General features: G+C 44.2%; 1 protein-coding gene across 1 annotated transcript in view; it reads right to left on the bottom strand.

The window, feature by feature from the left end:
* The window catches only part of mcph1 (microcephalin 1), a 65,902-nt gene that overhangs the window by 40,878 nt on the left and 6,183 nt on the right, over positions 1-18,841 (bottom strand). Inside the window, exons 6-10 of the mRNA XM_034184619.1 lie at positions 17,471-17,582; positions 17,261-17,392; positions 17,083-17,157; positions 4,902-6,056; positions 2,063-2,175 (exon numbers count right to left, since the gene is read on the bottom strand). Coding sequence (XP_034040510.1) covers positions 2,063-2,175; positions 4,902-6,056; positions 17,083-17,157; positions 17,261-17,392; positions 17,471-17,582 — 1,587 coding nt within the window. The remainder of the gene's footprint in view (positions 1-2,062; positions 2,176-4,901; positions 6,057-17,082; positions 17,158-17,260; positions 17,393-17,470; positions 17,583-18,841) is intronic.

The raw sequence follows: 18,841 nt of genomic DNA, 5'->3' as shown, positions 1-18,841 counted from the left end.
CACACACACAGTTGGAATTCTATGCAGTTTACAAGTGTAATCCTGCTCTATAATTTCACGTTAATTTAACCTATACACTGTGTGTTGTTATTCAGCTGTATCGCTTTATTTTTTTTAAATTAACTCGCAATTTTCATAAAATCACCAACACTGTGGACACTCATTCATTTTCTGCAGCTTGTGGTGGCAACAGACCAAGCAGCTTATCCCACACTTCTTTGTCCTCGGCCAAGTCTTGTAACTCTTTCCGAGGGATCCCAAGGCGTTCCCAAGACAGCTGGGAAACATAATTCCTCCAGCATGTCATGGGGCCGTCTTCCAGGTGGATGTGCCTGGAAGACCTTCCTAGAGAGACGACCAGGGGGGCATCCTCACCTGATGTCCAAAGCACCTCACCTGGCTATTTTTGATGTGGAGAAGTAGCAGCTTACCCCCACTCGTGAATAAGACCTGAGATACTTAAATTCCTCCCCTTGGGGCAATAACTCTCCCCTGACCCAGAGGGGACAACCATTCCAGTCCCTTCACACACAGCCTCAAACCTGCTCAGTGTGGTTTGAGGCAAGAGGCAACCCTGGAGGAGTCCAACAGCCACCAGAAACATGTCTGATGTAATGCAGAGAATGCGTAAACAGCTCCTACTTTGGTCACAGAGACAGGACACCAGAGTGTGGACACTCAGCAATGTATTTAATTAAGTGTTATTGGCTGACACTGAAAAATCACAAAATTAAACAGACACCCCTGCACCCCCCACCCAAATAAATAAATAAAAAGTAATGGATTGAACAGAATATATGAAACACCTCTTTTTTAATACAACAGGTACTATGTTTGAAGCATTTTACTATTGTTTGAGTGCTGACAATTAAGAGAGAAATATCAGGAAAACGACATGCAAATAAAAAATGTAAACCGTTGTAAACCAAAATCTCAATTTACACATCATACAGCGGGTATCCAAAAGACCTGTTTAGATGTACTTTTAAACATTTATTAAAGAACCTTAAGATAACTGAATAAAATAATAATAATAATAATAATCATATTCAGTTCATACAGTATGATAACATGGATTTCAGAATGACTTAAAGTTAGTTTTTACGTTACATTTTTGTACGTAATAGCTTTTCCTTTTGCAGTTTCAAAGGTTGACTTAACCGTGCATGAATACTAACTGTATTATGACTCTTTTTATCAAAGCCTAAACCTCATATCAAAACAGAAAATCATTATTGACATAATCTGGGATAGAATAAAATAAAATAAAATTTCTTTGTTATAAAGCCAACTTAACAGATCCCTTTTAAACACGAAACATTAATTAGTTTAGAGTCACATCCCCCCCGCTTGTTACAGTATGCTGAGGTTACTATTACAACAAAAACAGAGCCCAGGTGCATGTCACAAGCTTGGCTGTTATACTTTACTATCACAAAGAAAAAACACAGGAAGCCCTGACGACCGAGAACTTCCTAAACCTCATGCAACATAGCAAACACTCTCTCAGGATTTTGCTATAGTTTTGGAACAAGAAGGGGTTCACTTGTAATTTATGCAACGGTATTGTTTTAACAGCATGTCAACAATAAAAACATTCATTTTCACAAATATTTATATTTAGAAGGTACAATGTAATTAACAAAAAAATGTTTTTTTTTCAACAGTAGAAATATGAAAAGCATTTGTTAATGATTCCCAGACTGGCCTTAAAATTCAAACAAATTTAAATTCAAACAAATAATGAAGTGCATTTTTCTACAACTTTAAATCTAATTCAGTGGCCATAAAAACAAATTACATAATTTACTATACATTTCAAAGTAGTACAGTTCAATTGGACATTTAAACTATATACATATATATACATATATACATACATATATATACATATATATATATATACATACATATACATATATACATACATATACATACATATACATACACACACACACACACACACACACACACACACACACACACACACACACACACACACACACACACACACACACACACACACACACACACACACACACACACACACACACTATTTTACCTTTGCTTTGCTGTCCAAATTCTGATGAAGGAAGCTGACTGGCTTATATGAATTCTGTGCATCTTCAGTGACGACCTCTGTTAAACCAGCTGCAGCACCTTCACTTCCTCTCACTAAATTTAAAAAAAGGGAAAACAGTTGAAAGCACTCCAGGGATTCAAATGGCAGTCAAGCATTGACAAGCAAACAGATTTTTTGAACATTCATTTCTACTTCAATTACCACTCATTTAAACAGTAATTCTTTGTTTGGTTGCTTATTGCAGTAGTGACTCCCTACCAGATAAGTAATAGTTTATTCACTGGATTTCTACTTATCTAAAATTATTTTTTATAATAAGTGATTAATAATTAAAAACCTATTTTAATAGCAATGATGTCCATTAGGATGTTGAAAAGTTGTAGAAGATAAGCAACACCTTGTTTAGGTGAAATCAACTTACAATCTGGTCTCTATATGGCCAACATTGATGAATTCATCCCGTCTGCTGTTAATCAGTGAAATCACCTGGTGGAATTGGTGGTTACAAACAAACCTGCACCCTCTTTGCCCTTTCTGGAGTCAGGGTGACACCTACGGGGGTGCAACACCCACCAGGAACAGGTCTGATATAATGACAAGAATTTGGACACAGCGTCTATGTTGGTCATACAGAGACCAGAGCCTGTACGCATGAAGCATCCTAAGGCTTAAAATACCTCCTAGTGACATTATTCTAAGAAAAATCTTAGAATTTCTTGAATTCTTAGACATTTCTTACAATTTGCCTTGGTAAGATGAAAGTTGTCCGCAAAGCACCTTAGGCCTTAAGAGAGCTCCTAAGGTGCCAAACAGGTAAGAGTAGTGAGGAGGACTTTCAAGAAGTCTAAGACTATCTTAAGCAGACAAGCTGGTGGAAAAGACAGAGAGGAAGCAGAGACAATCTCCATATGTAGGATGACAGTGAATCAGTAACACACTACCAGCTTGATCTAAGTCATTATTTTATGTTAATTTATTGTCTTGATGTATTTATAAATTCTTTAGTTTATTGTTATCATATACACACATTAATATGATCATTATTTTTTATTATTATTATCAGTATTATTGATATTTTATTACTTTTATTTTGTCATTTCATTTTTAAATGGACAACAATAGAAATAAGTGCTTTCACTTTCTTGTGTCATGCATGTAATGTGAATGAGATATGTTCAAACATCTTCAAGCTGTATAACAATTCATTTTGTGGTGAGCTACGTGAAATAATGAAAGACAAGATAGCTTTTGTCTTTTTGGCAGTCCGCCACTAGGAGGCACTCTTAGTTTTCAGATAAAACTACACAGGGACAGTGTCAAACACGATACACTTTTCACTTATTGTGATAACATGGTGACACTTAATTCACTAAATCAACTGAACTACAAAAACACAATAAATCAAAAACACAACATTTTTAAACTAACATGAACCACAACTGCAACATTTAAAACCCCAAAACCCAGAACTCCCATAATGCATTGCAGCACAACAATTTACAGGTTTAGCGACCAGCCCGGTGATCACTCCAATTTAATTTTGCTGAGTATCATCATCATGGCATTAAATTACTTTCATGATTACGCATTTCTTAATGTAGTTATATGATCGGTTGATTTTACTGTTCATTCATATGTAGGAGCGCAGAGTGCATTTATTTTTTTATTTCTCCTTCCCTTTCTGTGACAACCAATCACAGCTCTTACAGGACCACGTCATACCTAGCAACAGGGTCTACCCCGCCTCCTCACTAAGATAGGAGTTTCAGTCTCCTTGCTTAGACTCGCTCTCAGAAACCTTCTGGCTCACTCTTAGGCTAAGATTCCTTGCCAGGAAATTTTAGGCTAAGTCAGGAGCTCTTTGAGAGGACTGAGACGCTTCGTGCATATGGGCCTAGATCGTGAGTTGCAACAGTTCTGGCACCTCATACTCCTGCAGCAACCCCCATCGGGCACCTCGAGGGACCTGGTCATGTTCCTTTTCAAGTTCACAAAACACATGGAGACTGGTTGGTCATACTTCCAAGACCTTTCTAATATCCTTGCAAGGGTAAAGAGCTGGCCCACCATTCCACGACTAGGACAGAACCCACACTGTTCCTCCTGAATGTGAGGTTCAACTAACAATCCAAGCAACTTCTCTAGCACCCTGTCATAGGCTTTCCCAGGGAGACTGAGATGTGTGATTCCTGTATAACTGGAAGACACTCTTTGGTCCCCTTTTTTAAAGGGTGTCTTAATGTGTGACACCGAAAAAGCAAAAGTTCTCCTCCACAGAAACAGCTTACTAAAACTAAATGGTTTACTCTATATTTGGAGCTACAATCCAGTGCTAAAGGTCTGCATATATTATGTGTATGCCAGTCTGTCACAGAATTAACACAAAGATACAAGCTGTTTAATCATTACATTTACAAAATCTGAAGTGCTCCTGCTTATGTCAGATTTTAAAGCAGAGAGAATGCAATTTGATTCTTTTTTTTTTTTTTTTAGAAAGGCAATGCCAATGCAACTTCATAATATACTGCATTCATCATTTTGTTGCAGTTCTTCATTTCTTTAAAGCTAACATTTGTTCATTTAATTTCAAATGCATCTGTGAAAAGTATGACAGAATGCATTTATTCCTAACAAGAATTATTTTGGTACAAACCTTTTAAAACATACACAATTCAAGTATTAGTTAAACAAATCAAAGCATGGTAGTAGTTCCAACACCACGAGGAACTTATCATTTTGGTCAATTATTAATAATGATGTATACAGGTTCAATATTATTTAATGAAATGTTGCAAAGTCTGAGTTCTTGACTACTCACATTCTACAGCGTGAGCGCGCACACTGACATCTGAGTTTTTCCACAGGTCCAGTGTTTCGTCAGTCTCCGTTACCGTTAGATGTTCACCTGTTAATGCTCTTCTCTGTTTTAACTCATCAGTTGTTATTGCATTTGTTCTGTTTTGTGTTCTTTTGTTGCTGGCCTTGGGAGATGCAATGGCACAGTTACTCTCTACAGGAGATGCAGGTTCTTCAGCATTTTGGTGTGGATGTTTCTGAGCTTCACAGTTTACACTACCACATAGTAGCTGAGTGTGGTTCTTTCCACTCTGACTTTCTTCCAGTTTACTCTTCTTTATGTTGGTTTTAGATACAATGCTTTCACATCTTTGTTTTCTTTTTCTTGGGACAGAGTCCAGTACAAAAGGAACAAGAATGTTTCTGTCTACAGGTAGGCTTGGCATAAGACTTCTCTGGTGGTTGTTTACTGGAGAGAAATAATCCTCATAAGAGTTGTCATTACCATCAGTGGAATGAGAGGCGAGATTCTGAGGTTCACTCGGTAAGGTCAAAGATGGTACCAAGGCACACTTTGAGGATCTTCCATTTTTAGATATTTTCTCATGCATTTTCTGTAACAGAGAAGCATTTCCTTCAGTCGGCTCAACTGTAGCTTCATCTAAATTGCCTGGGGATGAGAGACAACTAGAGAGGTTCAAAGAGTTTGGATAAATGTATGCATTATTCTCTGTAAAGGATTTTGCTGCTTTAGTCTTTCCCTTGTTTAATGCATCAGGCAACAGCTCACTTTTTTTAGCAGCAGGACTGGGATCCTTTATCTTTGACCGTGTCTTTTCTTTGTGACAGCTGTTGCTGTCATCACATCCATCTTGACACGAAATGGCTAATCCTACGCTGCTCTGTTTCTCTGTTTTCTTTTTTCTAACTGAGAACCTCCTCTGCACTTTTTGTTTATCCCATTCTTCTTCATCTTCAAAGTCAGGGCAATCCAGAGGATGTACTGAGATCCATTCTGGCACATCACGGCAGGGGGAGAGCCAGGGCTTTTCACAGTTTTTCCGTTGGAGTCCTTCAACATCATCCGTGGCATCGGATACTGTTCTGTTCCGTTTCTTATCAAATGAAAAGCCATGTTCTGCAACAGAAGCGCAGGAATTGCTATCCAAATGGTCATCTGTGAATAAATATATATATAAAATCAGAACAATACAGACAGAAAAAACAAAAGAAAACACACTGACATCAGCACTAACTTTATTGTAAAGTGAAAGGGATGCTGGCACTGCTGATCAGAGGCCCCTTTATGCAGGTTCATCTTTTCTGTTGGTTTCCTGCTACATTTGGTGAGTACTAGTAACAATATTCTCACTGATCTATATTTACTGCAGAAACACCAGTTGGAACATTGGACATGTTTTATATAAAATCAGGTCCAAGTAGTTGCAACAGTGACTATTTTGTAATGATGTGGAAATGAAACATTAAAGATGTGCTTATAGTGTATGCTTTCAGCATGAATTTTGGGGGTAGAAGAAGTACTTCCTATAGAGGTCCATTAGTGCCATTGCTTATCCTCAGAATACAGTGTGAAGTGGACAAGAGTCCAACACTCTGTTCATGTATCCATCCCCTAACTTGTTAAAAGAAAAGTGCCTGTAAAAGTCATGACTGGCATTAACAATCATCTTGATATTTAGTTTTGAGAGGAATGAATGGACCAGCTGCCTACCTGGGTGGTTGTCCTCCAGGCCCAAAGGCAGTTCTGTAGTGTGGTGAATGTGGCAGTATAAAGCATGAGTGCATGTGTTCAGACCTGACCTTACTTATGGCCTCTGAAAATGGAGAACTGTGTAATAAAGTGGCTGTAATTCTTTAGAGGTTTATGAAGTATTTTTGTTAGTTACCCTGAATAGAAGCTGAAAGTCTACACATGGAGAACATATTGACTAATTAAATTCAATGACACTGCAGTGGTGCAGAGGTCCAATTACAAAAATGGTGTCACTGTACAACTTGCATATAAACCTGACTGTAGACTTGCCATGACTTCAAATCGATTCACCTACAGTTCATCAAGAAAGTATTCACAGCACTTCACATTTTCCACATTTTTTGTATGTTACAGCCTACAAAATGGATGAAATTATTTTTTTTCCTCAAAATTCTATACACAACCCTCCATAATGACAATGTGATTTTTTTTTTTTTTTTGCAAATTTATTAAAAATAAAAAACCTAAGAAATTACATGTAAATAAGTTTTCACAAACGTTGCCGTGAAGCTCAAAATTGAGCTCAATTGCATCCTGTTTCCACTGATCATCTTTGAGATGTTTCTAACCCTTAATTGAAGGCCAAATGGGGTAAATTCAGTTGATTGGACATAATTTGGAAAGGCACACACCTGTCTACATATAAGGTCCCACAGCTGACAGTGCATGTCAGAGCACAAACAAAGCATGAAGTCAAAGGAATCATCTGTAAAATAAATGGTAAATGAACTGCATTTATATAGCAGTTTTCCATCTGCATCAGACACTCAAAGAGCTTTACAATAATGTCTCACATTCACCCCGATGTCAGGGTGCTGCCATACAAGGTGCTCAGCAACTAGAGGATTAAGGACCTTGCCCAAGGCCCCTTAGTGATTTTCCAGTCAGGCCGGGATTTGAACCACGGATCCTCTGGTCTCAAGCTCAACACTTATCCACTAGACCATCACCTCCCCTGTAGACCTCTGAGACAAGATTGTCTGGAGGCACAAATCTAGGGAAGGGTACAGAAACATTTCTGCTGCTTTGAAGGTCCCAATGAGCACAGTGGCCTCCATCATCCATAAATGGAAGAAGTTCCGATCCACCAGGACTCTTCCTAAAGATGTGATTATTGCACAGGCACACCTGTGCAATAATCATCCTGTTGGGTGGGCCGCTGAAAAGGAGGTACTGCTGGCCTCCACCAGAGGGTGCCCTGCTTGAAGTGCGGGCTTCAGGCACGAGAGGGTGCTGCCGCCTCTTCAGATCAGTCAGACGTGGCAGCTGTCAATCATCATCTCCAACAGCTGTCAATCATCAACCACTCCATAAAGCCGGATGACATCTCCACCTCGCTGCCGAGATATCTTCAAGCCAAGAAGGTAATACCTCAGCCGTGATTGTGCCGTGCGCACATTATTTTCTCCAGTCTTTGATATTGTTTCAGGAGTCTACTCGCTGTTGTTGTTCTGTCGGAGTACGGAGTGGTGACGAAGTGAAGGGCGTTCACTTGTCACACCGAACTACAGAGACAACCGGAGTTTAACTGTCAATAAAAGGTGGAGGTGTTCTTTCCCACTTTAAAAGGAGAAGTCTAACTGTTCTGACTGTGTTACTGGGTGTGCACACACCCACCCTTGATTGTTTCTGCTTCCTGCCAGCAGTACCAGATCCGACAGCCGGAGACGGTGACCATCTGGGGACTCGGGACTTCGCGGCTCCAGTATTCTCTGGGTTCGGTGGCGGTGGAAATCGTGTGGATTCCGGCTCCTCTCTGGACGGACGTCTTCTATCCTCGAGCCTGCCCACACGTCACCTTTGTAGATTGACTACATACAAATTCTGTAATCGTCTGTATTTTGTTGTGCACATTCACAACAGTAAAGTGTTCTATTTTCGGCTCATTCATTGTCCATTCATTTACGCCCCCTGTTGTGGGTCCGTGTCACTACACTTTCCCAACAGGATATCTCGGCCAACGTCATGGATCCTGAGGGGCGTCAACCATCTGCTGGACAACCAACAGATGCACAGGCAGGGTGCACAGGCGCCTGCAGGAGGCGTGCTTGGTGAGTTGCAGCAAATCCTCACCGCCTTTACTGCTCGGTTGGATCTGATGACCGAGCAAAATGTCATCCTCAACCGCAGGATGGAGGCTCTCACCGCGCAGGTGGAAGCGCACGCTCAGGGCGCTACTGCAGCTCCTCCTCCTGCTGACCTGGTGCCGAATATACACGTTCCAATGGTCGTGCAACGACCCCCCCCCCCCCCCCACCATCCCCTGAAGCATACATAAGTCCCCCAGAGCCATACGGAGGTTGTGTGGAGACGTGCGGTGACTTTTTAATGCAGTGTTCGCTCGTCTTTGCACAGCGTCCCGTGATGTACGCGTCAGACTCCAGTAGGGTGGCTTATGTGATTAATTTGCTTCAAGGTGAGGCACGCGCTTGGGCTACGGCGCTTTGGGAGCAGAATTCACAGCTCCTAATCACTTATATTGGGTTTGTGAGGGAGTTCAGAACGGTTTTTGATCACTCTAACAGAGGCAAGACCGCTTCAACTGTGCTGCTGTCTATGAGACAGGGGCATCGGAGCGCAGCTGAATATGCAGTCGACTTCCGCATCGCGGCTGTGAGGTCCGGCTGGAATACGACTGCGCTCCGCGCCGCCTTCATAAACGGACTGTCGTCGGTCCTGAAGGAGCACCTGGTGGCCAAGGATGAACCGAGGGATTTGGATGGACTTATCGATCTAGTCATACGATTAAACAATCGATTAGAAGAACGCCGTCGGGAGCGAGATGAAGGACGTGGCCGGGCACGCGCCGTCCCTCTCCCTTCCGGGTCCGAAAAGGCTCCGCCCTCCCCACGCTCCACAGCCTCGGCGCTCCGTGTGGCAACAGCTCCCCCTGTTGACGATGCTATGGACACAAGCAGGGCTAAATTAAGAGCTTCTAACAGACAGAGGAGACTGGCCCGCGGGGAGTGCTTTATCTGCGGCTCAAGCGAGCATCAGCAGAGAGACTGCCCCAAGCGGTTAAACACCAACGCCCGCCCTTAGAAACTGGGTTAAGGGTGGGCCAAGAAATTCACGTGGGACATACACGTATTTCTACACGTCTCCCAGTTACGATCCTGAGCGGGGATCTAACCCTTCAAGCCCCAGCACTGGTGGACACGGGGTCAGAAGGGAATCTGCTGGACAGCAGATGGGCAAGGGAGGTAGGGCTCCCTCTGGTGGCGCTTCCTTCGCCATTGAAGGTGCGGGCACTAGATGGCACCCTTCTCCCTTTAATCACACACAAGACACAACCAGTCATTCTGGTGGTGTCTGGGAATCATCGGGAGGAGATTGAGTTTTTTGTTACTCCTTCTACCTCCCGCGTGATTTTGGGCTTCCCGTGGATGGTAAAACACAATCCCCGGATTGATTGGCCGTCTGGGGTTGTGGCTCAGTGGAGCGAAACCTGCCACCGGGAGTGTTTAGGATCCTCGGTTCCCCCCGGTTTAATTGCTAATGAGGAGGTCAAAGTCCCCCCCAATCTGACGGCAGTGCCTGAAGAGTACCACGATCTTGCTGATGTCTTCAGCAAAGATCTGGCACTCACTCTTCCCCCGCACCGTCCGTATGATTGCGCCATTGATTTGATCCCGGGCGTTGAGTACCCGTCCAGCCGACTGTACAACCTCTCACGTCCTGAGCGCGAATCAATGGAGACCTACATCCGGGACTCGTTAGCTGCCGGGCTGATCCGGAACGCCACCTCCCCGATGGGTGCAGGTTTCTTTTTTGTGGGCAAGAAAGATGGCAGACTCCGTCCATGCATTGACTACAGAGGGCTGAATGAGATCACGGTTCGCAATCGATACCCTTTGCCCCTGTTGGATTCAGTGTTCACGCCCCTGCATGGAGCCCAAATTTTCACCAAACTAGATCTTAGGAATGCGTATCACCTGCTTCGGATCCGGAAAGGAGACGAGTGGAAGACGGCATTTAACACCCCGTTAGGTCACTTTGAGTACCTGGTCATGCCGTTCGGCCTCATGAATGCTCCCGCGACGTTCCAAGCTTTGGTTAATGATGTCTTGCGGGAATTCCTGCATCGATTCGTCTTTGTATATCTGGATGATATACTCATCTTTTCCCAGGATCCCAAGACTCATGTCCAGCATGTACGTCAGGTCCTGCAGCAGTTGTTGGAGAACCGGCTGTTTGTGAAGGGCGAGAAGTGCGAGTTCCACCGCACTTCTTTGTTCATCGTCTCCTCCAACTCCGTCGCCCCTGATCCGGCCAAGGTTGCGGCGGTGAGAGATTAGCCCCAACCCACAAGCCGTAGGAAACTGCAACAGTTCCTCGGCTTTGCAAATTTCTACAGGAGGTTCATTAAGGGCTACAGTCAGGTTAGTAGTCCCCTGACAGCCCTGACCTCCCCAAAAGTCCCCTTCACCTGGTCGGATCGGTGCGAAGCCGCGTTTAGGGAGTTGAAACGCCGGTTTTCGACTGCATCAGTTCTGGTGCAGCCCGATCCTTGCCGCCAGTTTGTGGTTGAAGTGGACACCTCTGACTCAGGGATAGGAGCCGTGCTATCCCAGAGCGGGGAGTCCGACAAGGTTCTTCACCCATGTGCCTACTTTTCTCGCAGGTTGACCCCAGCTGAACGGAACTATGACGTGGGCAATCGGGAACTCCTTGCGGTGAAAGAGGCTATTGAGGAGTGGAGACACCTGTTGGAGGGGGCTTCGGAGCTGTTCACGGTTTGCACAGACCATCGGAACCTGGAGTATATCAGGACCGCCAAGCGGCTGAACCAAAGGCAAGCCCGCTGGTCACTGTTCTTCGGGCATTTTGACTTCCGGATCACCTATCGCCCCGGGACTGGATCGGATGCCTTGTCCCGGGTACACGAAGACGAAGTCAAAACAGGGCTGTCAGATCCACCGAAGCCCATCTTACCTGAGTCCACTATCGTGGCCACCCTCACCTGGGACGTGGAGAAGACCGTCCGGGAGGCCCTGCCACAGAGCCCGGACCCAGGAACCGGTCCGAAGAACCATTTGTACGTCCCACCAGAGGCCAGGGCTGCTGTCCTGGACTTCTGTCACGGTTCCAAGCTCTCCTGTCATCCAGGGGTGCGAAGGACCGTGGCGGTGGTCCGGCAGCGCTTCTGGTGGGCGTCTATGGAAGCCGACGTCCGGGAATATATCCAGGCCTGTACCACCTGTGCCAGGGGCAAGGCGGACCATACCAAGAGTCAAGGACTTCTTCAACCGCTCCCGGTGCCTCGTCGCCCCTGGTCCCACATCGGCCTGGATTTTGTCACGGGCCTCCCGCTGTCCCAGGGCATGACTACCATCCTCACGGTAGTGGACCGATTCTCCAAGGCGGCCCACTTCGTGGCCCTCCCGAAGCTCCCAACGGCCCAGGAGACCGCAGACCTCCTGGTCCACCACGTCGTCCGTCTGCATGGTATACCAACAGACATGGTCTCGGATCGTGGTCCCCAGTTCTCCTCTCAAGTCTGGAGGAGTTTCTGCAGAGAACTGGGGGCCACCGTGAGCCTCTCGTCCGGGTATCACCCACAGACGAATGGACAGGCAGAGTGGGCTAACCAGGAACTGGAACAAGCCCTTCATTGTGTAACATCCGCGCACCCGACGGCCTGGGTTACCCATCTGGCCTGGATCGAGTACGCGCATAACAGCCAGGTGTCCTCTGCCACTGGCCTCTCCCCGTTTGAGGTGTGTCTGGGGTACCAGCCCCCATTGTTTCCCATGGTGGAGGGAGAGGTCGGTGTGCCCTCGGTCCAGGCCCATCTGCGCAGATGCCGTCGGGTGTGGCGCGCCGCCCGTTCTGCCTTACTGAAAGCCCGGACGAGGGCTAAGGCCCATGCAGACCGCCGGCGCTCCCAGGCCCCTGCATACCAGCCCGGGCAGGAGGTGTGGCTTTCTACGAAGGACATCCCCCCCAAGTGGACTCACCCAAACTAAAGGACAGGTACATTGGTCCGTTCAAGATCCTCAAAGTCCTCAGTCCGGACGCAGTGAAGCTCCAGCTCCCAGCTTCACTGCGGGTCCACCCGGTTTTTCATGTTTCCAGGATCAAGCCACACCACACCTCACCCCTCTGTGCTCCCGGACTGGCGCCGCCTCCTGCCCGGATCATCGACGGGGAGCCGGCTTGGACGGTCCGCTGGCTCCTGGACGTCCGTCGGAAGGGCCGGGGGTTCCAGTACTTGGTGGACTGGGAGGTGTATGGACCTGAGGAACGCTCCTGGGTGAAAAGGAGCTTCATCCTGGACCCGGCCCTCCTGGCCGACTTCTACACTCGACACCCCGACAAGCCTGGTCGGGCACCAGGAGGCGCCCGTTGAGGGGGGGGGGTCCTGTTGTGTGGGCCGCTGAAGAGGAGCTACTGCTGGCCTCCACAAGAGGGCGCCCTGCCTGAAGTGCGGGCTTCAGGCACGAGAGGGTGCTGCCGCCTCTTCAGGACAGTCAGACGTGGCAGCTGTCAATCATCATCTCCAACAGCTGTCATTCATCAACCACTCCATAAAGCCGGATGACATCTCCACCTCGCTGCCGAGATATCTTCAAGCCAAGAAGGTAATACCTCAGCCGTGATCGTGCCGTGTGCACATTATTTTCTCCAGTCTTTGATATTGTTTCAGGAGTCTACTCGCTGTTGTTGTTCTGTCGGAGTACAGAGTGGTGACGAAGTGAAGGGCATTCACTTGTCACACCGAACTACAGAGACAACCGGAGTTTAACTGTCAATAAAAGGTGGAGGTGTTCTTTCCCACTTTAAAAGGAGAAGTCTAACTGTTCTGACTATGTTACTAGGTGTGCACACACCCACCCTTGATTGTTTCTGCTTCCTGCCCGCAGTACCAGATCCGACAGCCGGAGACGGTGACCACCTGGGGACTCGGGACTTGGCGGCTCCAGTATTCTCCGGGTTCGGTAGCGGTGGAAATCGTGTGGATTGCGGCTCCTCTCTGGACGGACATCTTCTATCCTCGAGTCACCTTTGTAGATTGACTACATATAAATTCTGTAATCGTCTGTATTTCGTTGTGCACATTCACAACAGTAAAGTGTTCTATTTTCGGCTCATTCATTGTCCATTCATTTACGCCCCCTGTTGTGGGTCCGTGTCACTACACTTTCCCAACACATCCTGTCTAATCAGCATCTTGATAAGCCACATCTGTGAGGTAGGATGGATTATCTTGACAAAGGAGAAGTACTCACTAACACAGATTTAGACAGATTTGTGAAGAACATTTGAGAGAAATAGGTCTTTTGTGTACATAGAAAATGTTTTAGATTTTCAGTTCAGCTCATGAAAAATGGGAGCAAAAACAAGACTGTTGCCTTTGTATTTTTGTTCAATGTGTGTGTGTATATATATATATATATATATATATATATATATATATATATATATATATATATATATATACATATATATACACTCAACAAAAATATAAACGCAACACTTTTGGTTTTGCTCCCATTTTGTATGAGATGAACTCAAAGATCTAAAACTTTTTCCACATACACAATATCACCATTTCTCTCAAATATTGTTCACAAACCAGTCTAAATCTGTGATAGTGAGCACTTCTCCTTTGCTGAGATAATCCATCCCACCTCACAGGTGTGCCATACCAAGATGCTGATTAGACACCATGATTAGAGCACAGGTGTCCCTTAGACTGGCCACAATAAAAGGCCACTCTGAAAGGTGCAGTTTTATCACACAGCACAATGCCACAGATGTCGCAAGATTTGAGGGAGCGTGCAATTGGCATGCTGACAGCAGGAATGTCAACCAGAGCTGTTGCTCGTGTATTGAATGTTCATTTCTCTACCATAAGCCGTCTCCAAAGTCGTTTCAGAGAATTTGGCAGTACATCCAACCAGCCTCACAACCGCAGACCACGTGTAACCACACCAGCCCAGGACCTCCACATCCAGCATGTTCACCTCCAAGATCGTCTGAGACCAGCCACTCGGACAGCTGCTGAAACAATCGGTTTGCATAACCAAAGAATTTCTGCACAAACTGTCAGAAACCGTCTCAGGGAAGCTCATCTGCATGCTCGTCGTCCTCATCGGGGTCTCGACGTGACTCCAGTTCGTCGTCGTAACCGACTTGAGTGGGCAAATGCTCACATTCACTGGCGTTTGGCACATTGGAGAGGTGTTCTCTTCACGGATGATGCGAAGGAGATGTGTTGCACTGCATGAGGCAAATGGTGGTCACACCAGATACTGACTGGTATCCCCCCCATTAAAACAAAACTGCACCTTTCAGAGTGGCCTTTTATTGTGGACAGCCTAAGGCACACCTGTGCACTAATCATGGTGTCTAATCAGCATCTTGGTATGGCACACCTGTGAGGTGGGATGGATTATCTCAGCAAAGGAGAAGTGTTCACTATCTCAGATTTAAACTGGTTTGTGAACAATATTTGAGGGAAATGGTGATATTGTGTATGTGGAAAAAGTTTTAGATCTTTGAGTTCATCTCATACAAAATGGGAGCAAAACCAAAAGTGTTGCGTTTATATTTTTGTTGAGTATATATACACATACATATACATATATATATACACATATATATATATATATATATATACAGTGAGGAAAATAAGAATTTGAACACACTGCAATTTTGCAAGTTCTCCCACTTAGAAATTATGGAGGGGTCTGACATTTTCATCTTAGGTGCATGTCCACTGTGAGAGACATAATGTAAAAAAAAAAAAACATCCAGAAATCACAATGTATGATTTTTTAATAATTTATTTGTATGTTACTGCTGCACATAAGTATTTGAACACCTACCAACCAGCAAGAATTCTGGCTCACACAGACCTGTTAATTTTTCTTTAAGAAGCCCTCTTATTCTGCACTCTTTACGTGTATTAATTGCACCTGTTTGAACTTGTTACCTGTATAAAAGACACCTGTTCACACACTCAATCAATCACACTCCAACCTGTCCACCACAGCCAAGACCAAAGAGCTGTCTAAGGACACCAGGGACAAAACTGTAGACCTGCACAAGGTTGGGATGGACTACAGGACAACAGGCAAGCAGCTTGTTAGAAGACAACAACTGTTATGATTATTTATTAGAAAGTGGAAGAAACACAAGATGACTGTCAATCTCCCTCGGTCTGGGATTCCATGCAAGAACTCACTTTGTGGGGTAAGGATGATTCTGAGAAAGCTCAGAACTACACAGGAAGACCTGGTCAATGACCTGAAGATGAGCTGTGACCACAGTGACAAAGATTACATTAGTAACATATGATGCTGTCATGATTTAAAATCCTGCAGGGCAGCAAGGTCCCCCTGCTCAAGCCAGCACATATCCAGGCCTGTTTGAAGTTCACCAATGACCATTTGGATGATCCAGAGGAGGCATGGGAGAAGGTCATGTGGTCAGATGAGACCAGAATAGAGCTTTTTGGAATCAACTCCACTTACCATGTTTAGAGGATGAGAACAACCCCAAGAAAACCATCCCAACCATGAAGCATGGGGGTGGAAACACTCTGGGGGTGCTCTTCTGCAAAAGGGACAGGACGACTGCACTGTATTGAAGGGAGGATGGATGGGGTCATGTATTGCGAGATTTTGGCAAACAACCTCCTTCCCTCACTAAGAGCACTGAAGATGGGTCATGGTTGGGTCTTCCAGCATGACAATGACCCCAAACACACAGCCAGGGCAACTAAGGAGGGGCTCCGTAAGAAGCATGTCAAGGTCCTGGAGTGGCCTGGCCAGTCTCCAGACCTGAACTCAATAGAAAATCTTTGGAGGGAGCTGAAACTCCAAACCTGAAAGATCTAGAGAAGATCTATATGGAGGAGTGGACCAAAATCCCTGCTGCAGTGTGTGCAAACCTGGTGAAAAACTACAGGAAACGTTTGACCTCTGTAATTGCAAACAAAGGCTACTGTACCAAATATTAACATTGATTTTCACAGGTGTTCAAATACTTATTTGCAGCAGTAACATACAAATAAATTATTAAAAAATCATACATTGTGATTTCCGGATTGTTTTTTTTAGATTATGTCTCTCACAGTGGACATGCACCTAAGATGAAAATTTCAGACCCCTCCAAGATTTCTAAGTGGAAGAACTTGCAAAATCGCAGGGTGTTCAAATACTTATTTTCCTCACTGTATATATACATACACACACACATTTTATATATATATATATATATATATATATATATACACACACACACACACACACACACACACACACACACACACACACACACACACACACACACACATATATATCTCAATCAGTTGGTCTCTGTCACTTTGCCATTTCCCATGGCTATAAAAATGATTAAATGAGGAAGCTGTGCATTTTCCCATTGATCCCAGATAAGAAGCTTTTAACGGCGTCCTTACACTTGAAGGTCGTGGGTGTGCTCCCAAGAGAAGGCTTCGGCCCAGACGGTGAGCAGGATTCAACAGCTTGTGAAGCTGAAAGAACATGACACATTGGAAAGATGTTTTACGAGTGCTATAATATTGCACAGGCACTGTCAAATAACAAGTTAATTCTGTAAATCGCTGATGTCCATACCTGTAGGTGAGAGGTTTTCGTGTTTCTCTTTCATATCTTTCAGACGCTGTGCCATATAGTCTGACCTCTTAAAAGCAGGGCTATAGACTATACCGCTCTCTTCATCAATTATGATGGGTGACACATCTGTGTCTAGAAAATTATTATTGCATAGCAATCTACATGTTTTACTTGCAAGCAAAAACAATCAAATGCATAGAAAGCTCTTACCCAGAAATGGTTTGTGGCCGAGATCTCTCATCATTTTATCTAATTTTTTCTTCAAGCGTCTGTCATTTTCAGGCGTCTTCTCTGGAGAATCTCTTGGCTGCATGCAACGATGCTATAAGAATATTTTAAAAATAGTCTTACTCATCAAATTCAGAATTCTAATTTAAATTTTAAAAAGCCATTTTGTTTATAAAAGCTGAACAATACCTGACATTCAGCCTATAAAGTATGACAGAGATATTGGAAATTGCAAATCTCAAACAACCAAAAAGCCAAAAGTTAAAAGTAACTTCTGCATGAGAACTACTGACAGTTTGCACAAGAAATATAGTTCATTTTAGTATTTTACTGCCATTTCCCTATATCTCAAGTTTGATTTTCAAACAGCATGCCACAATATGGAACAGACCAGTTAAAAAAAATTGCACACTGCACAATTTTGTTGGAAGAAAACTGTAAGACTCACAGGAGCTAACATTTGTGATGTCAAACTAGGTCCAGGAGAGGACCTTTCAGGCAGGACTCAGGAATGGATAAGCATACCCATTTAATGACAGAATCTAGGCCAGCTAGAAAAGACTTTCAGTTTGTTATGTACATTACACAAATATAAAGAGGCAGACAAGAATGTTTCCTACTCTCTTGAGAATGAATGTTCCTGTAATAGTGTGGCATCAGAACAAAAATGAACAATTTGTCAAAGAAAGTCTTTAAACAATCATGACAAAGATCCTTTTGCATGGAGAGATTTGAACAAGAAACAAAAGGAATTAAATCTGATTCATACTGCTACTGGGTGCTTCAACCAACCAGCAAGGGCTGCGAAATGTCATGTAATGTCATGGTCATCAAAAAACCCAGTAGGGGTCAGTAAATGTCAACATCTACATCCATACTGTGAATGCATTTAGGCTACAAAGGGGCAGTGTGCCCACTTTCGAAATGCACACCATGGCAGGGCTAGGTAGGCATTATAAAATATGGTTGCGCTAAGAGTTGAAAAATCTATCATCTAAATTGGCAAAGTGCAATCTATCCAATAGTGGGCATCAGGCCATGGTTTGGAACTGCCACCATCACAAATATGAAGGAAATGTACTGAGTGACATAAAGATCTGTGTGTAAACAATCAGACATACATACACACAAGAGGTCCCAGTATTCCCAAACTGACTCATACCTGATAGAGGACAAAAAGGAGCCAATGACAAGTTTTGTAAAATTGAAAAAAAAAAAAAAAAGATGTAGTAATAATAATAATAACAATAATCCAATCATCAATAATCCAATTAGCCTCACTGGCATGTGGATTACAGCTCCAGTTTAGCAACGTGACTTTTCTCAACTGTCCCATGCTCTGCCCAATTTCAA

This window comes from Thalassophryne amazonica, chromosome 13 (genome assembly GCF_902500255.1).
Source record: "Thalassophryne amazonica chromosome 13, fThaAma1.1, whole genome shotgun sequence".
Lineage (NCBI taxonomy): Eukaryota > Metazoa > Chordata > Actinopteri > Batrachoidiformes > Batrachoididae > Thalassophryne > Thalassophryne amazonica.
The sequence above is the reverse complement of the archived record's forward strand: the minus strand, read 5'-3'. Positions and strand labels throughout refer to the sequence as shown.